Source organism: Phyllobates terribilis, unplaced genomic scaffold, assembly GCF_046119375.1.
Source record: "Phyllobates terribilis strain yellow unplaced genomic scaffold, ASM4611937v1 Scaffold_4__5_contigs__length_816908805, whole genome shotgun sequence".
Classification (NCBI taxonomy): Eukaryota; Metazoa; Chordata; class Amphibia; order Anura; family Dendrobatidae; genus Phyllobates; species Phyllobates terribilis.
This window is the reverse complement of record NW_027362764.1, coordinates 499562269-499589356: the sequence shown is the minus strand read 5'-3', so window position 1 is coordinate 499589356 and position 27088 is coordinate 499562269. Positions and strand designations below refer to the sequence as shown.

General features: G+C 40.6%; 1 protein-coding gene across 3 annotated transcripts in view; it reads left to right on the top strand.

The window, feature by feature from the left end:
- Positions 1-27088, top strand: part of DTNBP1 (dystrobrevin binding protein 1) — a 139101-nt gene that overhangs the window by 6323 nt on the left and 105690 nt on the right. For all 3 annotated transcript variants that reach the window (XM_073678795.1, XM_073678796.1, XM_073678797.1), the window contains exons 2-6: positions 8769-8822; positions 17301-17351; positions 19988-20048; positions 22168-22300; positions 25318-25450. In XM_073678795.1, the coding sequence (XP_073534896.1) occupies positions 8769-8822; positions 17301-17351; positions 19988-20048; positions 22168-22300; positions 25318-25450 (432 nt within the window). The remainder of the gene's footprint in view (positions 1-8768; positions 8823-17300; positions 17352-19987; positions 20049-22167; positions 22301-25317; positions 25451-27088) is intronic.

The following is a 27088-nucleotide window of genomic DNA, read 5'->3' as shown; positions in this document are numbered from 1 at the left end:
AGACAATGATCCAAAACACCGCTCCAAATCTACTCAGGCATTCATGCAGAGGAACAATTACAATGTTCTGGAATGGCCATCCCAGTCCCCAGAGCTGAATATCATTGAACATCTGTGGGATCATTTGAAGAGGGCTGTCCATGCTCGGCGACCATCAAACTTAACTGAACTGGAATTGTTTTGTAAAGAGGAATGGTCAAAAATACCTTCATCCAGGAACTCATTAAAAGCTACAGGAAGCGACTAGAGGCTGTTATTTTTGCAAAAGGAGGATCTACTAAATATTAATGTCACTTTTCTGGTGAGGTGCCCATACTTATGCACCTGTCAAATTTTGTTTGAATGCAGATTGCACATTTTCTGTTAGTACAATAAATCTCATTTCAAGGCAGAAACATTACTGTGTCCAGCAGTTATTACATATATCAAACTGAAATAGCTGTTGCAAAAACACCAGTTTTTATAAAACATTAAGCTTAAGATTAATAGGGGTGCCCAAACTTTTTCATATAACTGTAACTGCTGTGTTCCTGCAACATCTGAGAACTTCCAGCCGGAGCCAGTAACACCTGATCGGCAGGGATTTCGGGTTTCGCAACCCCACCAGTCAGATATTGATGGCCTATCGTAAGGATTGGATATTAATAAAAAAAAAAAAAGTAGTGGCTGACCTCTTTAAATCTCCCACCTCTCCAGTCGTCCCCATCAGTCTTTACTTACTCTCCTACAGTGATGGTGTCACCTACATACAAGTGATCCCTGGCTCCAATCGCTGCTCTCAGCTGCTATCATTGGCTGCAGTCATCTCATGTATGTACATCACGTGATCGCTGCAGCAAAAGTAAGGCGACTGGAGACCACTGAAGGGTCGGCCCTAGAGCAGTGGGCTGTAAACAGTTGAGTAATATGTTATATTTTGTTTAGGCTAATTTGTTAAATTCTTGGACAACCACTTTAGAATGACGCATCAGTGCAATACATAACACTTCCGTACTGCAGAAGAGTTTGCTCACATGTCATTTCAGTGTGGTGTGCTCCCTGCCATTACCTAACAGGACACTCATGGGTTGAGCAATGCAACCCACCAACATCCAGGAAACGTCTGTATCTGCAGTGGTATGAGCTACTCAAGTGACCGTGCAGGGTAAAGCAAGTCAGATGACAAGGACCCTGCTATCCTTGGTTTGCCAGTCAATGATGATTCAGGAAACTAGCCATATGGCATTTTTATGTCTATTATCTAAAAAATAGGTGATCAATGCTAGGGCACTACTCCCTCCAACTGTTGATCCATTCTGGGTCCCAGACACTTCGCTTCTGCTACTGTGCTGGACACAGGACAGCGTTTTCCAGTTTGGGCTCATGAGTGCAGAGGATGATTGTCTGCTAAGCCAGCCCCATTTGCTGATGTATAGACCGAGAGAACGGATTATTTACCTATTGAAATAAGCAGTCACACACTTGTGTGGTTACATGCCTACACAGAGAAGGCTGGCGTGTATCAAGCACAGTACTGGAGGCACGGTGGCCATGACCTGGAATGGAGTGGACCTACTGAGACTTTAATAGTAACTTTTTAAAGATCATTTAGCTATATTTTATCTTATTGAAAAACCCCTTTAATCCAACTAATGAATTAATTTTCTCCATTGATATAGAGGCATGTGTAAACCTGTAGGAGATTACCCATCACAGGTTGTATGCATTTTGTCTGTAGGCTGATAGGATCATGTCCTTATCCTGTACTAAAGATCAATGTTATTTTTTAAGCTTCACTCCCTCCAAACATGACTGAGGACAAATACCTGTGATCTGAATATAATATTGCCGTCTAAACTCTGTAAATGCCTTGTAGCTCTATAGCTCTTGGCACAGCTGAAGCCCCTCTGCTTCCTTTTCTCCAGGACATCTGATGTGCCGGCCTGACTGTTCATTTTCACCTTAGTGACATTCCTTTAAATATCCCATTTTAGGCCCTCTGTAAGGCTGAAGTTACATGATGTTTTGTAGTATTTTTCCCTGTTTTTGTTGCTCCTTATTGACATTTATTTTTTCAAAAGCCCATCTTATGTCTCCAAGCTTCTTCTTCATTTCAGCGATCAATGTGGACCTCAGCACTTTGACATCTGCAGGTGAACATTTTTAACATGTCTTTATGACCTGTGGAAAGATTTGTGAAGTGTAGTTACTTTTCAAAATTGTTAGTAAAATATATAAAAAACATTAAAAAAGGATTTTTTTTCATTGTTTTCAGCATGTTTTGGGTATGATGAATTCCCCAGAGTGTTCCTTCCAATTGCCTTTTCTACACAACTTATAAACGCTATTGACCCCAAGTCACATTTGTCAAAGCTGTCTGTATAAAGAACTACACTGCTCAAAAAAGTAAAGGGAACACTCAAATAACACATCCTAGATCTGAATGAATGAAATATTCTCATTGAATACTTTGTTCTGTACAAAGTTGAATGTGCTGACAACAAAATCACACAAAAATCATCAATGGAAATCAAATTTATTAACCAATGGAGACCTGGATTTGGAGTCACCCCCAAAATTAAAGTGGAAAAACACACTACAGGCTGATCCAACTTTGATGTAATGTCCTTAAAACAAGTCAAAATGAGGCTCAGTATTGTGTGTGGCCTCCACGTGCCTGTATGACCTCCCTACAATGCCTGGGCATGCTCCTGATGAGGTTGCGGATGGTCTCCTGTGGGATCTCCTCCCAGGCCTGGACTAAAGCATCCGCCAATTCCTGGACAGTCTGTGGTGCAACATGACGTTGGTGGATAGAGCGAGACATGATATCCCAGATGTGCTCAATCAGATTCAGGTCTGGGGAACGGACGGGCCAGTCCATAGCTTCAATGCCTTCATCTTGCAGGAACTGCTGACACACTCCAGCCACATGAGGTCTGGCATTGTCCTGTATTAGGAGGAACCCAGTGTCAACCGCACCATCATATGGTCTCACAAGGGGTCTGAGGATCTCATCTCGGTACCTAATGGCAGTCAGGCTACCTCTGGCGAGCAAATGGAGGGCTGTGCGGCCCTCCAAAGAAATGCCACCCCACACCATTACTGACCCACTGCCAAACCGGTCATGCTGAAGGATGTTGCAGGCAGCAGATCGCTCTCCACGGCATCTCCAGACTCTGTCACATGTGCTCCGTGTGAACCTGCTTTCATCTGTGAAGAGCACAGGGCGCCAGTGGCGACTTTGCCAATCCTGGTGTTCTGTGGCAGATGCCAAGCGTCCTGCACGGTGTTGTCCTGTGAGAACAACCTCCATCTGTGGACGTCGGGCCTTCATACCACCCTCATGGAGTCGGTTTCGAACAGTTTGTGCAGACACATGCACATTTGTGGCCTGCTGGAGGTCATTTTGCAGGGCTCTGGCAGTGCTCCTCCTGTTCCTCCTTGCACAAAGGCGTAGGTAGCGATCCTGCTGCTGAGTTGTTGCCCTCCTACGGCCCCCTCCACGTCTCCTGGTGTACTGGCCTGTCTCCTGGTAGCACCTCTAGCCTCTGGACACTACGCTGACAGACACAGCGAACCTTCTTGCCACAGCTCGCATTGATGTGCCATCCTGGATGAGCTGCACTACCTGAGCAACTTCTGTGGGTTGTAGAGTCCGTCTCATGCTACCACGAGTGTGAAAGCAAAACCAACATTCAAAAGTGACCAAAACATCAGCCAGAAAGCATTGGTACTGAGATGTGGTCTGTGGTCCCCACCAGCAGAACCACTCCTTTATTGAGGGTGTCTTGATAATTGCCAATAATTTCCATCTATTGTCTATTCCATTTGCACAACAGCATGTGAAACTGATTGTGAATCAGTGTTGCTTCCTAAGTGGACTGTTTGATTTCACAGAAGTTTGATTTACTTGGAGTTATGTTCTGTTGTTTAAGTGTTCCCTTTATTTTTTTGAGCATGTATTATTGTTAGCCATAGATGGCAACAAATCAGAGCTCACCTCTTATTTTTTAAACTGCTGTTACAGAATGAAAACTGCTCAGTGATTGGTTACACCAAGACAATTTTTCTTTTAATTAGGCTTCATTTGTCCCATTATTTTTGAGGGTTATCAGGAGTATTTTTTTCTTCACAAAATGATCATATTTGTTTTAAAATGTTAAAAGAAGTCATCCTCCCCAATCTTGCTACGCTGTTATGATGCTGCTCAGTCCACCTCTGTCCTGCTGCATATATGACGTCCTTTCACAGACTTGTGACCTCTGCAGGCAATCACTGCAGTGATTTGCTAGAGCCAGTGATTTGCTGTACTGTCTATTGCATTGTCTGAGGAGTTGTAAATGATCTTTTTCTTTTAATTTCTGTATCATGGTCTGTGCCTCAATCTGTTCTTGGCATAATACAGTTTGTCAGGTTTGTTAAGACTAGCGCTTAATACACACTGCTAAAATGAGGATCATAAACGGAAAGCATGCACCTTTTAAAGGGAAGCTGTCGCCAGATTTTTACAAGTTAATCTAAGAGCAGCTTGATGTAGGGACAGAGATCCTGATTCCAGCGATGTATCATTTTCTGGGATGCTTCCTGTAGTTTTGATAAAATCACTGTTGTATCTGCTGCAGATCTAGCAGTTCTCTGAATGCTGAGCTCTGTATAACCCCACCCACACCACTGATTGTTAGCTTTCTGTGTACCCTGTGCGTAGGCAGAAAGCTGGTGTTGGTGGGGTTATACAGAGCTCATGAATATGGAGGGCTACGTGGCAGCAGGTTTACTAGCCCTCTAGTGATGATCTGCTGTTAAAACAGCAATTTTTTTTTTTCTTTATCAAAGCCATAGCAAGCAGCCCAGTAAGTGACAGAGCACTGGAATTAGCGTCTTTGCCCTTAGATTATACTGCGCTCAGATTAGGTGGCAAAAACCTGGTGACAAATTCCTCATAAATTTATCGGATAGTTTTTCCCTCTTTGTACCACTTTTCAGAAGTGGCTAGCACAAATTCACCTTGTAGGACAAATATGCCTTGCACCAAAAGGGACACAAACCGACTAATAAATTCCCGCCTACCCATGTATCATCATTACTCTCTCCAAGGTATTGACTATTGTAAAAGCCTTTACACTGTGCTAAACAGTTTCTACTTCAGAAGTGAAGTACAGTGCTTTTTTTCCCTTTTTTAATACTGCTGATGTCTTTGGACTTTATTTATGAGTGTGTGGAATTCCCCAGCCCAGTCATTTGGCTATAAAGTCTAGTCATTTCTTCTTTATTAGATAAAGGCTCGTTATGTTGCAGGTTACATGTCAGTCACATGATCTTGGTCCATCATATGAACAATGGCTGCTGTGTACTTTCACATGAATACTTGCCTTTGTAATCTGATCTCTCTTTTACCAATTATGAGCCACTGATAATTGTGTTAACTCTGCACCCTTATATAAAGTGTATTCCCAGATATTTGAGCACCTTAATAATAAAACTGCTGCAGAAATCCCATGGCTCACATTTCATCCATCTGAGGCTGCCAGCAACCGAGCTGCTCCCCTGCAGTGAATGTCCAGAATGCAAAATTCAGTGTTTCTTCATGGTTGAACTGAATTCTTTGCTGTTGCAAAGCTCCATATCACCTGCATAGACGTAGATTTAACCCCTTGGAAAATAGCCTGTTTGGACCCTAATGACCAAACATTTTTTTTCCTCAGCAACTCTGTGAGAGTTTACTGCATTATTTAACTGTACCATTAGAATAATGTATAACTTTTTGTTTCCAAGGAGGAATAGGGGGGAAAAAAAAACAGTAAGGCTGTGTGCCCACGATGCGTTTTTTAAGCGTTTCCGCAGCGGCAAAAATTCTGCAGAAACGCTTAAAAAACGCATGGTAGAAGGCCTGCCATGTCCCCCAATGATAATCCGCATGTGCTGTGCACATGCTACGGAAATTTCCGCTGCTGGTTATCATTGCGGAAAAAAGCACAGCACTACCAATTATTTTGCGGAAGCGCTGCGTTTTCGCCGCCATTGACTTGCATTGGAACACATGAATTCCGCATCACTGCATCTGTAGATGCGGAATCCAAGCGTTTCAATGTGCTGATGGTACCCGGGTGTGGAGGAGAGGAGACTCTCCTCTGGACCCGAGTACCATAGAACCTGTAAAAAAAAGAATAAAATAAAAAATAAATTATATTTTACCTTCTGATGGCCCCCAGTCTCCTTGTCTTCGCTTGCCGGCAGATCGCGGTGAACTGAAGGACCTGCGCTGACGTCATCTAGTCATGTGACGGGTCACGCGACGCTGACGTCGGCAGGTCCTTCAGTGTACCGCGAGCTGCCGGCAAGCTAGGACAGAGCGAATAAAGACTGCGGAGGCCATCAGAAGGTAAGTATATATTTATTTTTTTATTTTTTGACATTCTTTCGGTCACAGTATATAAATCCATGCCGGTTGCATGGATTAATATAGTGTGACAAAGTTGTCAAGCACTTTCCAAGTGATGCTAAAATCGCTTGGAAAGTGCTTGACAACCCGCATGTGGAAATACAAGTGAAGAACGCTTCACATCCGCATGTCCCTGGCAGGAAAAACGCATGTACAATCCACATGTACAATCCGCATGCGCTTTTTCTGCCTGGGAGATGCAGAAATGCTTCGGAAAAAACCTGGAGCATTTCTGCATCGTGGGCACATAGCCTTATTCTACAGTATTTATTTGATCTTTTTTTGTGACACTTTGGAGTACTTACACTCTCTTGCATGAGAGAATAGCAGCACAGGTACGGAGAAATTAATTTCTCTATCTCCTTTATTGCGTGTATCAAACTGCACTGGGATGACATCCGAGTGCAGTCCGAAGTTTCACTCGCACACTAAGACTTGTATGGCTTTGAGTTGAGTCTCTCTGCCAATCGCAGCATGTTGTGATTGTTCTCTCATGTCGAATCGGCATGAGAAAATAATTGCAGATGTAAGCTGCCCCATAGAATAATACTGGTCCGAGTGCTATGTGATGTTATGTGGTAGTGTTAGAAGGTAGTGTGACTCTGGCCTTTCTGAAAGGCCACAGAGGGTGCAATACTATTAAGCAAGAGACACCACTAACCAAGCTACACCATAAAGGCCAAGGAGATCTCCAAACAAATCAGGGACAAAGTTGTTGAGACATACAAGACAGGGTTGGGTTATTAATAAAAATTAAAATATCCCAATATCTGATGATCCCCTGGAGCACCACCAAATCGGTTATCATCAAATGGAAAGAACATGGTACCACAACAAACCTGCCAAGAGAGGGCCGCAAACCAAAACTCTCAGCCCAGGCATGGAGGGCATTAATCAGAGAGGCAGCACAGAGATCAAAGGTAACCCTGAAGAAGCTGCAGAGTTCCCAAGCAGAGACTGAAGTATCTGTCCATGCGACCACAAGAGGTGGCCTTTATGAAAGAATGGGCAGAAAAAAACATTTACTTACACACAAAAATTGTAAGGCTTGTTTTGAGTTTTCCAAAAGACGTGGGAAAATCCTCAAATGTATGGAGGAAGGTGCGGTGGTCAGATGAAGCCAAAATCGAACTTTTTGGCCACCAAAGTAAATTTTGTTTAGCACCAAACCAACACAGCTCATCACCCAAAGAACACCATCCCCTCAGTGAAACGTGGTGGCAGCATCAGGCTGTGGGGATGTTTTTCCGCAGCGGGGACAGAGAAAATGGTCCAAGATGGGTGATGCGACATACAGGGATATTCTTGAGCAAAACCTGTTTGTCAGTGATTTGAGACTGGGACGAAGGTTCACCTTCCAACAAGACAATGACCCAAAGCATACTGCTAAAAGCAACACTTGAGTGGTTTAAGGGGTAACGTGTACATTTTTGGAGTGGCCTAATCAAAGCCCAGACCTTCATCCAATTGAGAATCTGTGGTCAGACTTGGTGATTGTTGTTCACCAGGGGACCAGAGGAAACCATCTAACTTTAAGGAGCTGGAGCAATTTTGCCTTGAGGAATGGGCAAAAATCCCAGTGCAAGATGTGGAAAGTTCATAGAGACTTAACCCAAGCGACTTGCAGCTGTAATTGCCGCAAAAGGAGGCTCTACAAAGTACTTACTTCAGGGGGTGAATAGTAATGCACACTGAAGTTTTCAGTAATTTTGTCCTATTTGTTTACTTAACAATAATAAAAAAATGTTCATAGTTTAGACATGTTCTTTACATGAACTGATTCAAACCCTCAAAAAAACCTGTGAAATTCCAGGTTGGGAGGTAGCAAAACACGAAAAATGCCAAGCCACTGTATGTATTAGGACATTTCTGTAAAATCATTTTACTAAGTTTTTAGTGAAATCGGTAGCTTCAATATGAACCAGTTCTTTCTGTGTAACATACTTTTGGGTTTGAGTTCGCTGTGGAAAATGATGATTTCACATCATGGCAGAAGAGCAAATATTTGTTGTCTGGGTCAAGAACTTCCTCGAGCATTTCTTTTCATAGACTTTTCTTTTCTCGTTGTGCCGTTTACTTAAGTTATTCACAATCCATATTCATATTTTCCATTGATTGATAAATGTTTCACCACTAAGGCAACAATAACCATAACTTTGCAGAAAATTACCAAAAGCATGACTTCTGTCACATTGATTTGTTTTTCTCTGTTTTTCACTATTTTTCCTAATCTGCTGATATCTAGCAGCGCACATTTATTGAATTTTCTGTTGTTTACAGATATATAACCTGATTGTATTTTTACTGTCTTTCACTATTTTAAAGCTTATTTATGTTTTAATTGCAGGTTAAAAAGTTTAGGTGATAAATCAAGAGAAGTGAAGATCAAAAAGCCGCACAGGTACAAATACAGTAACAATGCATCCTTCTCTTTTATTATCAGTTTTCATCTTTCTGTTAAAGGAGTTGTCCACTGCTGGATTATCCCTAATTAAAGGTCCACGGGCTCTACATAAAATAAAGTCTATTGTGGTGCCGCTCCTCTGCTCTCAGTCCTGTGTCCCCTTCTGGTTTCATGATTTAAATAATGTCATGTGACCTATCCAGCCAATCAATGGAATAAAAGTGTTGTTGTCTAATGGTTGTCACTGGTGTCATTATAATGACTTCAGCAGAAGTTGGGCATCTGCAGTGGCCCTGACTGGATGAGCAATGTGCCTTGTTCTGCAGCATCTTCCATGTGAGTGTCCATTGCACCCAATACACAGAACTGATGCAGGCAGCCAAGATGGATCCATCACGCACTGATTTAGTGCAAATTGGGTCCATGAGCTGCTAAAAATGCCTCAGACTACATCTGAGCACTTCTTGGATCTGCTGCATATGACGGGTGAAAAATAAATTCTATAGATAAAAATATAATGTTCCTTTTTATAGCGGGTTTCAAGAATTGACTGTATATTGAATAGACGTCTATCAGAGAATAAAGCATAACTTTTATTTTGCATCTATAAATTGTCTAACTGGGATAAAAATTAAATACACTAAATAGATATAGGTGGGATAGTAGTATACAGGGCTGTGGAGTTGGTAAGCCAAACCTCCGACTCTAACTCCTCAATTTCTATGACACTGACTCCACGACTCCGACTCCCTCATACATGGCTCATGTTTAAGTGATAAATTTACTGTAGCACAGATTCATCTCAGCTAAAAGTCTAGACCCTTAGATCAGGAATAGGACAGACATTTATAGGACATTTCATAACTTTCCCAAATTCTTATGAAAAAATATTCCCCACAAACTGCATTGAACTACTGTACCCAATTTATTATATAGTTTAGGAGTCGGAGTTGGTCCATTTTATACAGACTCCACCAAAATGGGCTCAGACTCCGACTCCACAGCCCTGGTAGTATATAGGTATAACTCCCTTTAATTTAAATTTATTATATTCCTATTTATTTCTGTCTAGCCCAATACAAGCTAAATAGTTAATAGTAGTAGCCTATAGGATTCATTTACTTTCCCCATAGCTAGAAGGCAAAAAGGAGAGCGAAAGCTGAAACTAGAGCTAACCAAAAACCAGGGGAGGAGTCCTGAGGAGATAATTTGCATATTCCCACTGCATTTTGGGGTAAGTGAAGAGTCTCCGCGAGCTCAAAGAACACTGGATTTTGGCTGTTGGAGCTGAAAAGAGGACATCGGTAAACCAGGGGAGGAGTCCTGAGGTGATAATTTGCATATTCCCACTGCATTTTGGGGTAAGTGAAGAGTCTCCGCGAGCTCAAAGAACACTGGATTTTGGCTGTTGGAGCTGAAAAGAGGACATCGGTAAACCGCGCGCCTACTGGTGCGCGCATTTTGAAGCTTTTTTTTTAAGCTTTTTTCACTGTTTTCAGAACATTAACAATAAGAACATGGAAGAGTCCAGGAGCCATTTGGTGAGCTGCATATCCTGCTACATGTTCACAGACTTGCCAGTGGAAAAGCCAAACTTCACATGCCAGAAATGCAAGCTTGTGTCCCTGTTGGAGGAAAAGTTGCGAAATCTAGAAGAGAGGTTAACTACCTTGAAAATCATTAAGGAAGGTGAAGAGTTCTTAGACAGAGCAGAATTATCTCTTCATGATTCAGAAAGAGAAGAAATTCGAACTGCACCTAACGAAACAGAGGAATGGAAGCATGTGACCCACAGAAGCAGGAGGATCGAGAGGCAGTCCGCACCCATACTGCTCAGGAACCAGTACCAGGCTCTCACGCAGGAGAACCATGAAGAAATACAGCAAAATAAGACTTTGCCAGCAATGAATAACCTTGTAAGCCCTCAGAATCCTCCTGGATGGAGAAAGAAGAATGTTGTGAAGAAAAAACGGAGAGTGGTGGTCATGGGGGATTCCCTGTTAAGAGGAACAGAGGCCGCTATCTGCAGACCAGACATAACCTCAAGAGAAATGTGCTGTCTTCCAGGAGCAAAAATTAAAGATGTGTCTGACAGGATATCAAGACTCTTCAGACCTACAGATCACTACCCATTCCTGCTAATACATGTGGGGACAAATGACACCACAGGAAAGGACCTGGAAACCATCTGCAATGACTTTGAAGACTTAGGCAAGAAAGTGAAAGAATTGGGAGCGCAGGTGGTCTTCTCATCCATCCTCCCAGTGGATGGCCATGGAACAATGAGGTGGAATAAGATTCTACAGGTGAACAACTGGCTACATCGATGGTGCCGTCAACAAGGATTTGGATTTCTGGATCACGGAATGAATTACCTATACAATGGACTACTTGCTAGAGATGGGGTGCACCTTACGAAGACTGGAAAACACGTATTTGGAAGTCGCCTTGCTACACTCATCAGAAGAGCTTTAAACTAGAACAATGTGGGAAGGGAAGCAAAAGGCCAGAAAAAGCCATACAGCTGACAAATACTATTGAGATCTCTGCTACTGGAAGTGGAAAAGAAGAACAAAGACAAAAAAATCTAAATAATAAAAATATGGGAGGAAGAGAAACCAATCACAAACTAAAATGTTTTTATACAAATGCACAAAGCATGGGCAACAAACAAGGAGAATTGGAACTACTAATGCAGGAAAAGGAATATGATGTCATTGGAATCACTGAAACTTGGTGGGACGATACACATGATTGGAATAAAAGGCTAAAAGGATACAACTTATTTGCAAGAAACAGACTTGATAAACGAGGAGGAGGTGTTGCATTGTATGTTAGAAAAGCGTATATCTGCACAGAGATTGAAGCTTCAGAGACTGGGAGTTCTGTGGAAACTGTTTGGGTAAGAATACAAGGAGAGAACAACAGAAAGGACACCATTGTAGGCATTTACTACAGGCCACCTGGGCAAGCTGAAGATATGGATGAACTCTTTATGTATCAAATGACCAAGTTCTCCAAAAAATATGACATAGTGGTCATGGGAGATTTCAACTATCCAGACATTTGTTGGGAATCTCTCTCAAGTAAAACTAACAGGTCAAGCAAATTCTTATCCTCTCTTGCTGACAACTTTATCTTCCAAAAGGTAGGGGAGAGAACAAGGGGATCTGCTACTTTGGATCTAATCCTTATAAACAGGGAGGAAATGGTTGAGGAGGTAAAGGTGGCTGGGACCCTAGGAGGCAGCGATCATGCTATTATAGAATGTTGGATAACTAGAGGAGGAAGACATGTGAAGACTCAAACTTCAAGGTTAGATTTTAGAAAGGCAGATTTTAAGAGACTCAGAAAGAGAATAGGAGGGATCCAATGGCTGGATGTCCTTAAGGACAAAAATGTCCAGGAAGGATGGGAAATTTTTAAAAATGAGATTCTCAAAGCACAATCGTTAACAATCCCGAAAAGTAGGAAGAATGGGAAGCATTTAAGGAAACCAGGATGGATGAACACAGAACTTAAACACATGCTAAAAAGAAAGAAAGAAATGTTTATTAAATGGAAAGAGGGAGGCATATCTAAAGAAGATTATAATGCAGTCTGCAGATCCTGCAGAGCAAGTATCAGGTTAGCTAAAGCTGACAATGAATTAAGGCTTGCAAGAGATGTCAAAAGCAATAAAAAAGGATTTTGGGGGTATGTCAAAAGTAAAAGAAAAGTCAAAGATGCTACAGGATTTTTACAGGATGAAAATGGAGAAATGGTAAGAGAGGATGTTGAGAAGGCCGAACTTTTTAATTCCTATTTTGCATCTGTTTTCTCTCAGAAAGAAAATGTAACATCAACTGATCTTCACTGTCCTTTTAAAGGAATAGAGGAATCCAAGTTATCTGTAAACAGAAAGATTGTGAGGGAATATTTAGCTAACATAAATGAGTTCAAGTCTCCAGGTCCAGATGAATTACACCCCAGAGTACTGAAGGACATCGTAGAAGAAATTTTAGAACCACTCTCCATAATCTTTGAAAATTCTTGGAGAACAGGAGAAGTCCCAGAAGACTGGAGAAGAGCAAATGTTGTTCCTATCTTCAAAAAGGGGAAGAAGGTGGACCCAGGGAACTATAGGCCGGTGAGTCTGACTTCTATACCAGGAAAAATCTTTGAACAAATTATTAAACAACATGTATGTAAGTACATGGATAAGAATGAAGTGATTAACCAGAGTCAGCATGGGTTTGTAACTAACAAGTCATGTCAGACTAACTTAATTTCCTTCTATGACAGAATCACTGATTGGGTGGATCAGGGAAATGCTGTAGATATAGTATATCTTGACTTCAGCAAAGCATTTGACAAAGTATCTCACACCATCCTTATTGAAAAAATGACCAAGTATGCAATGGACCAGGCAACTGTTAGGTGGATTCATAACTGGCTTAGTGATCGGACTCAAAGGGTGGTTGTAAATGGCTTCACATCCAGCTGGATGAATGTCTCAAGTGGGGTACCACAGGGCTCCGTCCTGGGACCTGTATTGTTCAACATCTTTATCAATGATTTAGATGAAGGAATTGAGGGTAAACTGATTAAATTTGCTGATGACACAAAGCTAGGAGGGATAGCTAATACTAGAGAAGAGCGAGAGAGGATTCAAAAAGACCTACATAAACTGGAGCAGTGGGCAGCAACCAACAGAATGGTTTTTAACAGGGAAAAATGCAAAGTACTACATCTGGGCAATAAAAATGAAAAAAGCATATACAGAATGGGAGGAATAGAGCTAAGCAACAGTACATGTGAAAAAGACTTAGGTATACTAATAGATCATAGACTGAACATGAGTCAACAGTGTGATGCAGCAGCAAAAAAGGCAAATACAATTCTGGGATGTATTAACAGAAGCATACAGTCTAGATCACGTGAAGTCATTATCGGTCTTTACTCCTCTTTGGTCAGACCTCATCTGGAATACTGTGTACAGTTTTGGGCACCACATTTTAAAAAAGACATAGACAAACTGGAGCAAGTTCAGAGAAGAGCGACCAGAATGGTGACTGGTCTGCAAACCATGTCCTATGAGGAATGGTTGCAGGATTTGGGAATGTTTAGCTTGCAAAAAAGAAGACTGAGAGGAGACTTAATAGCTGTCTACAAATATGTCAAGGGCTGTCACATTGTAGAAGGATCATCTTTATTCTCATTTGCACAAGGAAAGACTAGAAGCAATGGGATGAAACTAAATGGGAGGAGACACAGATTAGATATTAGAAAAAACTTTTTGACAGTTAGGGTGATTAATGAGTGGAACAGGCTGCCACGAGAGGTGGTGAGTTCCCCTTCAATGGACGTCTTCAAACAGAGGCTGGACAGACATCTGTCTGAGATGATCTAGTGAATCCTGCTTTGAGCAGGGGGTTGGACCAGATGACCCAGGAGATCCCTTCCAACTCTACCATTCTATGATTCTATGAAAGATAGACAACACTCACAGACTGTCAGTTCTTTCTCTCCTTTTTGTTATCTAGCTATTGGGAAAGTAAATGCATCCTAATGGCTGCTACAATTAGCCATTAGCTTGTATTGAGCTAGATAGGAAGAAATAAGAATATAATATTTCTATTAGAGGGAGCTATACTTATACACTACTATATACTACTGTCCCATTTTTATCCATTTAGTGTGTCTGATTGTTTTCCCAGTTAGCCTTTCTAGGCTATGTTCACACGTTGCATTTTTGCTGAGGTTTTTTATGCAAATTAAAAGCTACTTTTTACAGTACCAGCAAAAGCTATACGATTTCAGAAATCTCATGCACACAATTTGTTTTTTTGTTCCTGACTGAATTGGAAAACTGCTGCTTTTTTGAAAACTGTATCATGTCACTTTTTGCAGAATTTTTACACCCGTACAAGGCAAGGAGGAAGTGCAAAAAGGCAGCAAAAAATATTGCCATTTGTTTTTGCTGCGTTTTTAGTGGGAAAAAAGCATGTACAGCAGGATGTGAACACACATTTATTTTTGTGATTGTTTCCTCCAGTTTAAACCAAAATGTCTTGGTGCCATCACATGTGTTAGAGTAAACATTGCCTCAGCAATTCAATGGCCCACCAATGTGTAAAACTAACATTACCTGATACCAATGTGTGAAAGTAAACAGTATCCACCCTACAAAATGCTCTGCCTGCCAATGTGTTAGGTAAACTGTTCCAGACCAATTCACCCCCCCCCTCCCGCTGTTGTTACGTTGGTAATTATGTATTTTTTTATGAACTCACTTTTTTGTTCAGAATACTCACTATTTTTTCAGACGTAAAAATCTTTTTCCACTAAATAATTTGATCAGTTTGCCCTTTTTTCCAAAACTTCTATGCTTTCACATATGTCTTGCATTGGTGCCTTAACACCTGGCATTGTTCATGCTTGTATGGTGGAAGCAAAGCTGAACTTTGAGATCCTGAAAAAACGCAGCAAAAAGACAGAAAAACCTGCTATTTGTTTACAGCTTTTTTTACTGGCAAGAGATCAGATATCGGCTGCAGCAAAAAAAGCAACATGTGAACATAGACTTATACATGTAAAATAAGTCATGTTTTATTCTCTGATAGACCCCTATTCATTATACATTAAGTTCTGATTAATTGACGGAAGTGTACTTAGATCGTTGTTAGCAGTGAAGTACCTCTGTATAGCATTCTAGTTTTAAAGGTTTATTCCATTATCACCTAGCAATGATATGCTATAACATTATGATCAGTGGGAGTCCAAGCTCTCTAGCAGTTCCTATGAATCAAAGACTGCATGTTGTCCAGGCAGATGCGCCCTCATTGGTCCCTGTGATGTACCCTCACTTGCTTTAGCTGAAAGACTTTTAAGGGCCTGTGCACATGTTGTAGATTTGTCGCGTTTTTTTCTGCGCAGATTTGTCACCAAAACTGGAGGGTTTTTTGATGCCAGCAAAGTGAATGACAATCCTGGGGTCTCATGCACACGTTGCTTATTTGTGTCTTGCAGATTTAAATCTAGCATTTTAATTCTTTCAGCGTTTTTGCTGCTGATTTCACCCATACTAAGGGTACATGTCCACAATCAGGAATAGCAGTGTTTTGGACAAAGCTTACCTGGGCTGCGTCCAAAAAGCTGGGTTCTTCCATACAAGCCCATTTGGGGGGGATTTATAGAAATCCCATGCCCACTGTGCTCCTATTTAACGCTGCATAAACTCACCCGCAGCATGTGAATTTCTGTGAATCCCCAATAGAATGTATTGGATGCGGTAAATCTGCATTGTTCAATGAACACATGCGGATTTACCTGCATGATTAGAGCTCAGCGTTTTGGAAGAGGCAAAAATACTCTGCGTCCAAAGCGCTGCTGGTTCCTGATTGTGGGCACATAGCCTAATGAGTGGGGAAAAATCTGCAACAAAAATGCACATATTTTACACTGCATTTTTCCTGCAAAAAGAGATTTAGAAATAGCACCGTAATTTCTGCACCAAATAATTAATATGTGCACATATCCTTAGGCTATGTTCACATGTTACGTTTTTTTTTGTTTTTTTTTGCTGCGTTTCTTATACAAATTAAAAGCTGTTTTTACTGTACGAGCAAATGCTATGAGATTTCTGAAATCTCATGCACACGATTGTTTTTTTTTTCCTGACTTAAATGGAAAACTGCTGTGTTTTTGAAAACTGCAGCATGTCACATCTTTCAACATTTTTGCAGCGTTTTTTCACTCAAAGAAAGCAACGGGTAAGTGTAAAAACGCTTCTATCAGTTTTTGCGGTGTTTTTGTTGAAAAAAACACATGTATAGCAGCATGTGAAACCCAATTATTTTTTTGTGATTTTTTTTTATTTATTTTTTTTTCCTTAGTTTAAACCAAAATGTCTTGGTCTCCTCACCTGAGAATGTCAGTTAAGATTAGCATGATTTAATTAAATTAGTGATATGTGTTAAAGTAAAAATTGCCTGACCAACTCAATGCCCTACTGAGGTATAGAAGTAAATAATGCCCTACCAATGTGTAAAAGCAAACAATGCCCTACCGAGGTGTATAAGTAAATAATGCCCTACCAATGTGTAAAAGCAAACAATGCCCTACCGAGGTGTATAAGTAAATAATGCCCTACCAATGTGTAAAAGCAAACAATGCCCTACCAATTCAACATCCCCTGCTGTTTTTACATTTGCAATTGTGTAGTTCTTCATGAACTCCTGTAACCTTTACAGTGGAAGAAAAGCTGATTTTTGGGATCCTGAAAAAGCCATCAAAACCTGTGTTTTGATGGCATCTTTTTTTTTACTGCGAAGAGATCAGGTTAGGTGGCAGAAAAAAAATGTGTCAAAAAAGCACTTGTGAACATAGCCTTAGACATTAGAGAATTGAATGGCACAGTCTTAAGATGATCTGTGTGTGTATACATTATGTATGAAGTATCATCTAATGAATGTTTTCATTCTTACTTTGTAGGCCCGCAGAACAATCTGTCAGGTTTCCAGCGGGTGTGGAACTTCTTAGCAGGTAATTACTTTACCAGCCTCTAATGACTTTAATGTGGCTGCGAAAATAAATGCAATGGACTATAAAATCCATATAATTTAACATAATTAAGTAGTGTTCCAAATGTGGCACAACACCAAAATACACTGGAGAGTGGCGTGGGTATTGATCTCTGGACTTGAATGTCTGTTTAGATTTCTTTTCTTTATAAATGAATCACCTTTGTTGAGATGCCAAATAAAAGACCGAGCAGGCAGCCTCTGTCACAAAGCTAAAAATACAAACTATATTTATTCATTGTTGCATATATGTAGTGCCATCATTTTCTGCAGTGCTTTACAGACATCATCATCACTGTCCCCATTGGGGCTCACAATCCACATTCCCTATCAGTATGTCTTTCGAGTGTGGAAGGAAACCGGAGAAAACGCAAACACAAGGAGAACATACAAACTCCTTGCAGATGTGGTCTTTGGTGGGATTTGATCCCAACGCTGCTAACCACAGAGAAACCAGCTATATACTTCAGCTGAATGATCAAGTCTTGTAACATACAGGTGCATCTCACTAAATTAGAATATCATCAAAAAGTTAATTTATTTCAGTTCTTCAATGCAAAAAGTGAAACTCATATTATATAGAGTTATTACAAACAGTGATCTATTTCAAGTGTTTATTTCTGTTAATGTTGATGATTATGGCTTACAGCCAATGAAAACAATCAAATTTCCACTGAAAACGCTTGTAAAAAAGTAATAAAAAAAGAGGCATTTTACATTTTTCAACACTGTACGAAGGAGGCCTTTAAGTTAAAGTCCTGGACAACACCTTTAGGCTGTGTGCCCACGATGCATTTTTTAAGCGTTTTTTCAGCGGCAATTCTGCTGCTGAAACGCTTAAAAACGCTTGGTAGAAGGCCTGCCATGTCCCCCAATGATAATCCGCATGTGCTGTGCACATGCTGCAGAAATTTCCACTGCGGGTTATCATTGCGGAAAAAAACGCAGCACTACCAATTATTTTGCGGGAGCGCTGCATTTTCGCCGCCATTGACTTGCATTGGAACGCATAGAATCCACATCACTGGATCTGTACATGCGGAATCCATGCTTTTCAATGTGAGGATGGTACCCAGATGTGGAGGACAGGAGACTCTCCTCCGGACCCGGGTACCACAGAACCTGTAAAAAAAGAATAAAATAAAAAATAAATATTATATTTACCTTCTGATGGCCCCGGTCTCCTTGTCTTCGCTTGCCGGCAGATCGCGGTAGACTAAAGGACCTGCGCTGACGTCATTTAGTCATGTGACGGGTCACGTGACGCTGACGTCGGCGCGTCCTTCAGTCTACCGCGAGCTGCCGGCAAGCCAGGACGCATCGAATCAAGACTCTGGGAGCCATCAGAAGGTAAGTATAGATTTATTTTTTTATTTTTTACCTTCTATACGGTCACACTATATAAATCCATGCCGGTTGCATGGATTTATATAGTGTGACCAAGTTGACAAGCACTTTCCAAGTGATGCTAAAATCGCTTGGAAAGCGCTTGACAACCCGCATGAGGAAATGCAAGTGAAGAACGCTTCACATCCGCATGTCCCTGGCAGGAAAAACGCATGTACAATCCGCATGTACAATCCGCATGTATAATCCGCATGTACAATCCGCATGCGTTTTTCTGACATGGAGATGCAGAAACGCTCATGAAAAAATCCGGAGCATTTCTGCATCGTGGGCACATAGCCTTACACTTTGATGTGTATTTGGAAGACAAGTACCTTTTCAGTATAAGAACTTGAAATTCATTGGTCTCACACTCTGGCCGCATTAAAGATATCCATTAAGCAACTTGCGGAGGAATTTATCATATATATTACATGTACAAAAACTGCAGAATTTTGCCCAACTTGCTGTTGTTAAAAAATTTAGCACATTGGCATTTTTACGCTCACACCCCAACTCCCTCAGACACACACTTTTTAAAAAGTGGTTGGAGCTTAGCGAGAACGGTGTTGTCAAACTGGGCATGACAGGTTCATTCTATTTATCATCCTATAGTGATTCCTCCTGGAAACAACACAAATGTTATTTTTCCAGTTAAAGGTATTTTGTAATTAATTTCTAATTACATTTATCGTTTATTTTTAGTTTTTTAAATTAATTCTTTTTTTTTTTTTTTGTTCTTTTTGCTATTTCTGATGAACTTTCCTCATGAATTTGTCAACATTTTACTACATTGATCAAGTTTGGCATATAAAACGTGTTTTGATAGTTTGAAAGACTATCTAAATGCGGGATTAGAATTGAATATTGGTCACTGATTAATACTCCTAATTATTATTGATGAAGTAAGACGAGCAAAGTCTGCAGTGTAATGACTGTGCTGCCAGAACACAAGGATCGGATAACACACATGGTTTGAGGCATTATTATGTGTAGTTTTGCATTGAAATTCATGGTGGCTGTACATGACACCATCTGCCTTTTTGAGATCTAATTTCAGCAGTCTGATGTGCTTAAGTCTCTCCCAGGCTTATTATAAGAAGCTTCTGCAGTATACCCAATGTTTGTCAGTTCTACTTCTTGTATGAGGACTTGAAGAGCTCTAAAACTTCTCTATGTATATAGTGATTACTTTCATATTTTCTTTTGTAGATATGAGGATTCATGGGCTGCATTACACAAAGGCGCAAAAGAATGTGCTAAAGCAGGAGAGGTAAATGTTACCAGTGTCATGACATGAAACAACTAATCCTGTCATGTGTGATACTGCCTGGTGAACTGCGTAACTACTTTGATGATCAGCTCTGCAGCCGCAGTGATGTGACTGCTCCGCTCAGATCTCTGTAAAGATCAGTGAGAAGTGCAGCGCCGACTAACTGATCCCATTGCTAACATCTTTTCCGATACAGCAGTTGAAGATCCTAGCATCTGTTCCTTGGACCAGCTTTCCCAGAAACCAATACAACTAACAAATTTCTTTATAAAAGAAAAAGAAAAACTGGTCTATCGAAAGTCGAAAGCTAAAGAAAATTCTCCCCTATGGGAAATCGCATAAACAGAAAAATAATCAAAAAAGCCGTGACTGCATTTCTTTTTTTTGGTCACCTCGTCTCCATAAAGAAATGCATTAAAAAAAGTGATCAAAACATTGTATGTACCCTGAATAAATGTCCGTTCTCCATGCACAGAAAAGCCCTCACACAGCAATACGACAGAAAAATCTAAACATTATGGGTCGCAGAGAATGGCGAGAAATACCATTATTATTTTTTTCGAACAAACTTTTAACTTACTGGTTTGGTATCACCGACCTCATACTGACCTGGAGAATAACATTACCAGGTCATTTTTATCTTTCAATGAACAATATAAAAATGAATCTCACAAAACAGTGGAGATATAGCATTTATCCTCTGCATGTTTATATTGCACTGCGGGGAGCGCTGCTATTACAATTTTCATCTCGGTGGGAAAGCCATAATCAGCCCTGCCAGATGTCCTTTTTGACACTGTCTAAATGTCAGGATCACATTGTATCATCAACACAATATCTCTGCACTGTGGTCTTACACTCAGAAGGGGTGAGGATGAGTGAGCTCACACCTGTCAGCAGATCCAGCCCACATTTACTGCAGTCGTAATGTGACTAGCAGTGCACTATGTTTTCATGACAAATATCACAAGCTTTCAGTTTTACCATAAAGTTAACATGGAGAATAAAAAAAATTGTGGAATTGAACTTTTTTGCAATTTCAGCGCGCTTGGAATTTTTTTCCAAACCATCACATGATAAAATGAATTGTCATTCAAAAATACAACTCGTCCAGCAAAAACCAATCTCTCCTCCTAAATCTGTGTGGATGGAAACATAAAAAAGTTATGGCTCTTGGAAGAAGGGGAGGAAAGAACAACAAAAAAAATGGAAAATATCCCGGTCATAATGGGGTTAAAGTGGATTTGTCACTAGAGTTCACAATACAAGCTGCATGTGTTTTAACACCTTTCTATTATAGCAGGTATTACAATACAATAGCACCTGTGTGCACTCGCCCCAGAGAAGCTAACCTTATCACACAATTAGTTTACCACTGTCCTTCCTGGGACCACTTTTTGGGAGGTCCTATCCACTACGTGCCAGGACCACCCCACAAGTCCTGCAGTATTGGAAATGCTCCAACCAAATTGCTTAGTAATCACAACTGAGTCAAAGTCTTACTCTTTCTAGTTTTTCCTGCCTCCAACATAGTAATTTCAAGAAGTGAAATTTCTGTCTTATACATTGCACTGTGTCACAGGATAATCAATGTTATTTACATCACCAGGCTTAAAAAAGGGTATTCACACAAGAGGAATCTTTCCCCAAACCACAGGGGAAATAGCTGAGTGCCGTACTCTGCTTTGTTCAGCAGTCCCATGGACAATCTATGGAGCGGAGTTGGAGTATTTGTACCTCCGCTGTTTTTCTACAGGGTTCTGCAGAACATAGTTTTTAAATATACGCAGTGCCTCATTCTTGGGAACACTGGGGGTCCCAGAAAGTTGTATGCTATGGTTAGGGAGTAGTATAGTACATTCACCTGTATATATGTTCAATGCATCAATTTTGCCACTAGATGTCACCATCTTAACTGATATTACTTGTAATGGATTTACGCTGTTGGGTTGTAAAATGATTGTTTGTACGTGTATACTGACGAGTCGATGAACCAGATTTTACAAATCAAGTTTTGTGGTTCTTTTACATTTTTGTTTCCTATGAACTATTGATATATTTGGTTTGTTTGCAACATTTTAACTTTTTACAATTTTTGGGTATTTTTTCCTTTTTGCAGCTGGTTGACAGTGAGGTTGTGATGCTGTCTGCCCACTGGGAGAAGAAGAGAAGTGGCCTGGTGGAACTACAAGAGCAGCTGCAGAACATCCCCGTACTCCTAGCAGATCTTCAGTCAGTCACAGCTAAACTCGGTAGGCAACCCTTTTTAGAAATGAGTCGCTTGTTTCCAGCATTGAATTCTGTGGAAACATCTAGTTACTCGGGTGCATAGCATTGTATTTTTGATCAGTGTAGAACCTGCTTCAGGTGAACTTTATAATTGGAGCCAGGAGCTTGTGAATATTTATTTTATAAACCATTACATGGTCAGACACTGGACAATTGGAATCAGGTTTTTAACACAGCATCCTAAACAAATGGTAGACCTATCACTAGCAGGAAGGGGACAAAAGAAAAAAAATAACCAGAAAAACACACAAACATTCGATGGAGCAAAGCCTCCTGCTTCACTTAGTTACATTCTAATTAGTTTTATTTTCTCATCTTATAGAACCCTATGGCTATGTGGATGGGGTTCAAGCATAGGTTTCTTATTTCTCTTGTAATTAACCCCTTCACGACATATGATGTATATTTACGTCATATGTTGTGTTCCCGACTTTGACGCGGGCTCAGGTGCTGAGCCAGCATCTTTCCCCGTACATGACAGCTGATTCACTGCTATGTATAGCACAAGCAGTCAGACGATCGCAGCTTCAAGTCTCCTAAGGAGACTATTGAAAACAGTAGAAAGTGAAAAAAAAAAAGTTCAAATCACTCCCCTTTTGCCCCATTGAAAACAAACAAAACAATAAAAAAAATGAAAAACACATTTGTTAGCGCTGTGTTCAGAAACTGAGTAATAAGAAAGAAAAATCAAAACGCCAAAATGAAAAAAAAATTTTGCCCACTGCAACATTGCAATAAAATGCATTAAGAGGTGATCATTACATCTACCCCAAAATGGTATCAATAAAAACATCAGCTCATAGCGCAAAAAGTAAGCCCTCGCCCAGCCTCAGATCCTGAAAAATGAAAATGGCGATAAACGCAAAAACTTTTTTTTCAGACAAATTTTGGAATTTTATTTTCACCACTAAAATAAAAATTTTACTATACATGTTTGGTATCTGCGTATTCGTACTGACCTGGAGAATCATAATGTCAAGTCAGATTTACCATATTATGATAAATAAACAAAAATTAAAAAAAAAGTGTGGAATATCACTTTTTTTTTCTTTTTTTTTTTTTTTCCAATTTCACCGCACTTGGAATTTTTTTCCAGTACACTGTATGGTAAAATCAGTAGTGTCTTTCAAAAGTACAACTCATCCTGCAAAAACCAAGCTCTTTAAAGGCCATATTGACAGAAAAATAAAAAAAGTTATGGCTCTTGGAAGAAGGGAAGGAAAAAACAAGAACAGAAAATGGCCATGGCGTGAATGGGTTAAAACTACATGAGAGGGAAAAAGACACAATGACATGAATGATTATACTTGGAAAATCCTTCCAATTAATGTAACATAAATGCCAATAACAAGCACCATTCCATTTGCTGTAACGTTAAATTGCCCATAACAAGTGGCAAATATCTGTCTATGTGAATGGACTCTTAAGCTGGCCACACACAAGATAATGGTCGGCAAATGACTATCTTTACCGACCTCTCCCCTCGCCCCCCAAACACATACACATGAACGCTCGGCTTGTGTTTTCTTTGAGGAAAGAGGATAAGCTGCTGACGCACTATATATTTAGATAAGGCTATGTTCACATCACATTTTAGCCACGTCAGTGGCCTCATCAGAGCTTATGCCTGAGACCCTGAAAAATGGTATTCCGGTGTACTCGCCCACGGGGCTACTGACTTTAATGAAGCAGATAATCACTCTCTGTTCTGTCTCACCTCAGTTTTACAAGTGTCCACCTATTTGAAGCAGGTGAAAAATGCAGTCAGCAACATTTTTGTGCCGGCCTCGTATAGGCAGACATTGCCAAAAGTATCAGGTCAGACAGAGTAGAAAGTGACTCCCTGCTTCATGAAAGTCAGTGGCCCTGTTGGTGAGTACACCCAAATCCCATTTTTCAGGGCTCTGGATATAAGCCCCAACGCAGCCACTGATCTGTGGGGAAAAATGTAACGTGAACACGGCCCACTACTGATATATTAATGCTTAACCATCTTGTGTTACACTTATTCCACCACAGGAGAATAATTATAATTCTTCTCTGGGCAGTAATGCCCAATGTGTATAATCCTAAATATTCCCGAGCTGTCATTTCTCAGGCTTTTCTCCTAATCTAAGTTGCTATGGTTAGCTGCGCTAAAATGACAGCGTGCGCATTGCTGTACTCAGCTGTAGAGATAAGCAGCTAAATGTCTTCTGTCATTGCTCCAGCCCCTTGTGATGGAGAAAACACAGAATCCTTTGTACTCCTCTGGCGCTTTCTACATAGGATACTGATCTACAAGGAGCCAGCCTCTTCTCGTACCAGTCGTACCAGCCCCTATGCTGCGCAGTGTTATACTTTTAACCCCTTCAATTTAGTGCTATCATTAGGAACATTTGTATTTCAGCAAAGGCCAATATTAATCATTGAACCTTTAATAAATCCTTTCATCCATGTTCCTCAAAATATAGAAAACTAAGAAAGAAACAAAGTTTGAAAAAAAATATGCAAAAAAACTACTTAAGTACTTCTATAGGCATCAGCTACTACATTAATGTGGGGCATCAAGGACTTTTAAAGGGAACCTGTCATGTCTAGAAACTCTATTGACCTGCAGATATAGGGTTGATTTACAGATAAATGGTGTTAAAATCTTACCTGCTTTACTGGAGCCGCGACTACAGGTAGAAAATGAAGCATTGCTTTCCCTGAAACCACTCTCCACCAGTTATCTGGGTGATTGTGACTGTAACCGCTCCCTGCACCGCCCCAATGACTGGAGGGAGGGTAGATGTTAATTTTCTCCCTGTAGTCGCTGCTCAAGGGAGAAACTCTAACATGATTTTAACGCCATTTCCTTACAGATGAACCCTATATCTGCCGGAAGAAGGCATTTCTGGACACGACAGCTGCCTCATTTTGTTTCCTTTCTATGTATTTTCATTTTACCTTTTTTGTTTCCATCTTTGCTGTAATAGTTTTTTTGTTGCTTAATCAGTTACGTTAGAAGGAAGTTTTGTCGATGTTGAGAAACGCTTGGCAGATTTGGAGGAACTATGTGACCAATGTGAATTTCAGCGCTTCCAGCACATGCACTACAGGCAGCTAGAAAACTACAAGAAAAAGAAAAGGTTGGTGTTAACCAGCAGAATACATTTCACAATATTCCGGTTTATACAATATATATCTTTTAGTGTGACTCAAGTACCATGATTTCCTGCTATAACTGTGCTACAGGACTATAAGGTCGAAGCAACGTCTGATAAGCACTTGGGAAAACCCTTTTGAAAGTATTGCTACTGTATTTCTAATAGCGGGCACAGTGGATGCCATTCTTATTATAAGTGGCTACTTTACACTATTAATGTATGATTTCTGATGTATTTTTACACATAGAGATTGCACAGTGTATATGATAATAAAGCTTGGAGAAAGGCCATCGCGGTGCACAACACCATTTTTAATTACAAAACCATCAGAATGACTTTAACTTCATGGTAGCGCACTGTCCCCCCCATCCCCGCCTTCTATGCACTCCCTAAGATCCACAAAGTTGAGTTAACCAGCCAGAACGTGGTGATATACATTGATAAGATTCTACGCCCTTTTGTTGTCTCTTTGCCCTCATATATTAGGGATACAGCTGACCTACTTGTGAAACTGGATGCTATCACAGTTGCAGATAAAACTTTTTTGGCCTTGATTGATGTTAAGGCACTGTATAGTAGCATTCCACATAATATGGGGACAGGAGCTCTGCAATATTATCTCAAATCAAGAGCTATCCAGTATAGATTACATAATAGATTTGTGATGGATCTGATCCAATTCATTCTCACACACAACTACTTTGTCTTTAACTCCTTCATGACATGCAGCGCTGCGGGAAATACATTCCCCCAAACCGCTGTAGGCGTACAGCGCGATGATCACACTGGCTCTATCACCTGGTGTCAACTATATGCATCATAGCTGACAGCGTGTGGTAACACCCACAATCGGTGCTAGCGCCAATCGTGGGCATTTTACCCTCTGATGGGGCTGTCAATAGTGACAGCAACATCCCTCAACATGGTAGAAGGAGGGAGCTCCCTGTCTGCTCCTATGGTCTCCATAGTGACCACGGGCTGAAAGATGGCTGCAGGGTCACCCAGATACGATTGCCTATAAGTTCCTTGCTCACAACAGGACCCGATGTGCCTCCTCCCTGTGTGCAAGGAACACTGCTGCTTGTTTCTGAAAAACACCCATGGAGTCAAAATAGTCATGAAACCTGTAGATAAATTCCCAAAGGGGTATAATTTCCAAAGTGGGGTCACTTGGGGGGGGGGCTTCTGCTCTTAGGGGCTCTGTATATGGAGTCCGCAAACTATATTAGGAAAATCTGCGCTCCAGGAGGCAAATCGCACTCTGTCCCTCCAGAGTCACACCATATGGCTAATCAGTACTATACAGCCACATATGGGGTATTTCTATGTTCACCAGAAAATTTTACCCATTTCATCATGTGAAAATGTAAAATCTGGGGCTAAAACATTATTTTTGTTGTAAAAATGTAATTATTTTTTCTTCACCGTCCAATTGTATAACATTCTATGACCCACCTATGGTGTCAATATGATCCTTGCACCACTAGATGAATTCATTGAGAGGTTTAGTTTGTAAAATGGGGTCACTCCCCTAAAAAAAGGTACACCAAAAGGACAATACCTCTGGATCAGGAGGAATTGTTCTTAAGGCCCCGTCACACACAACGAGATCGCTAGCGA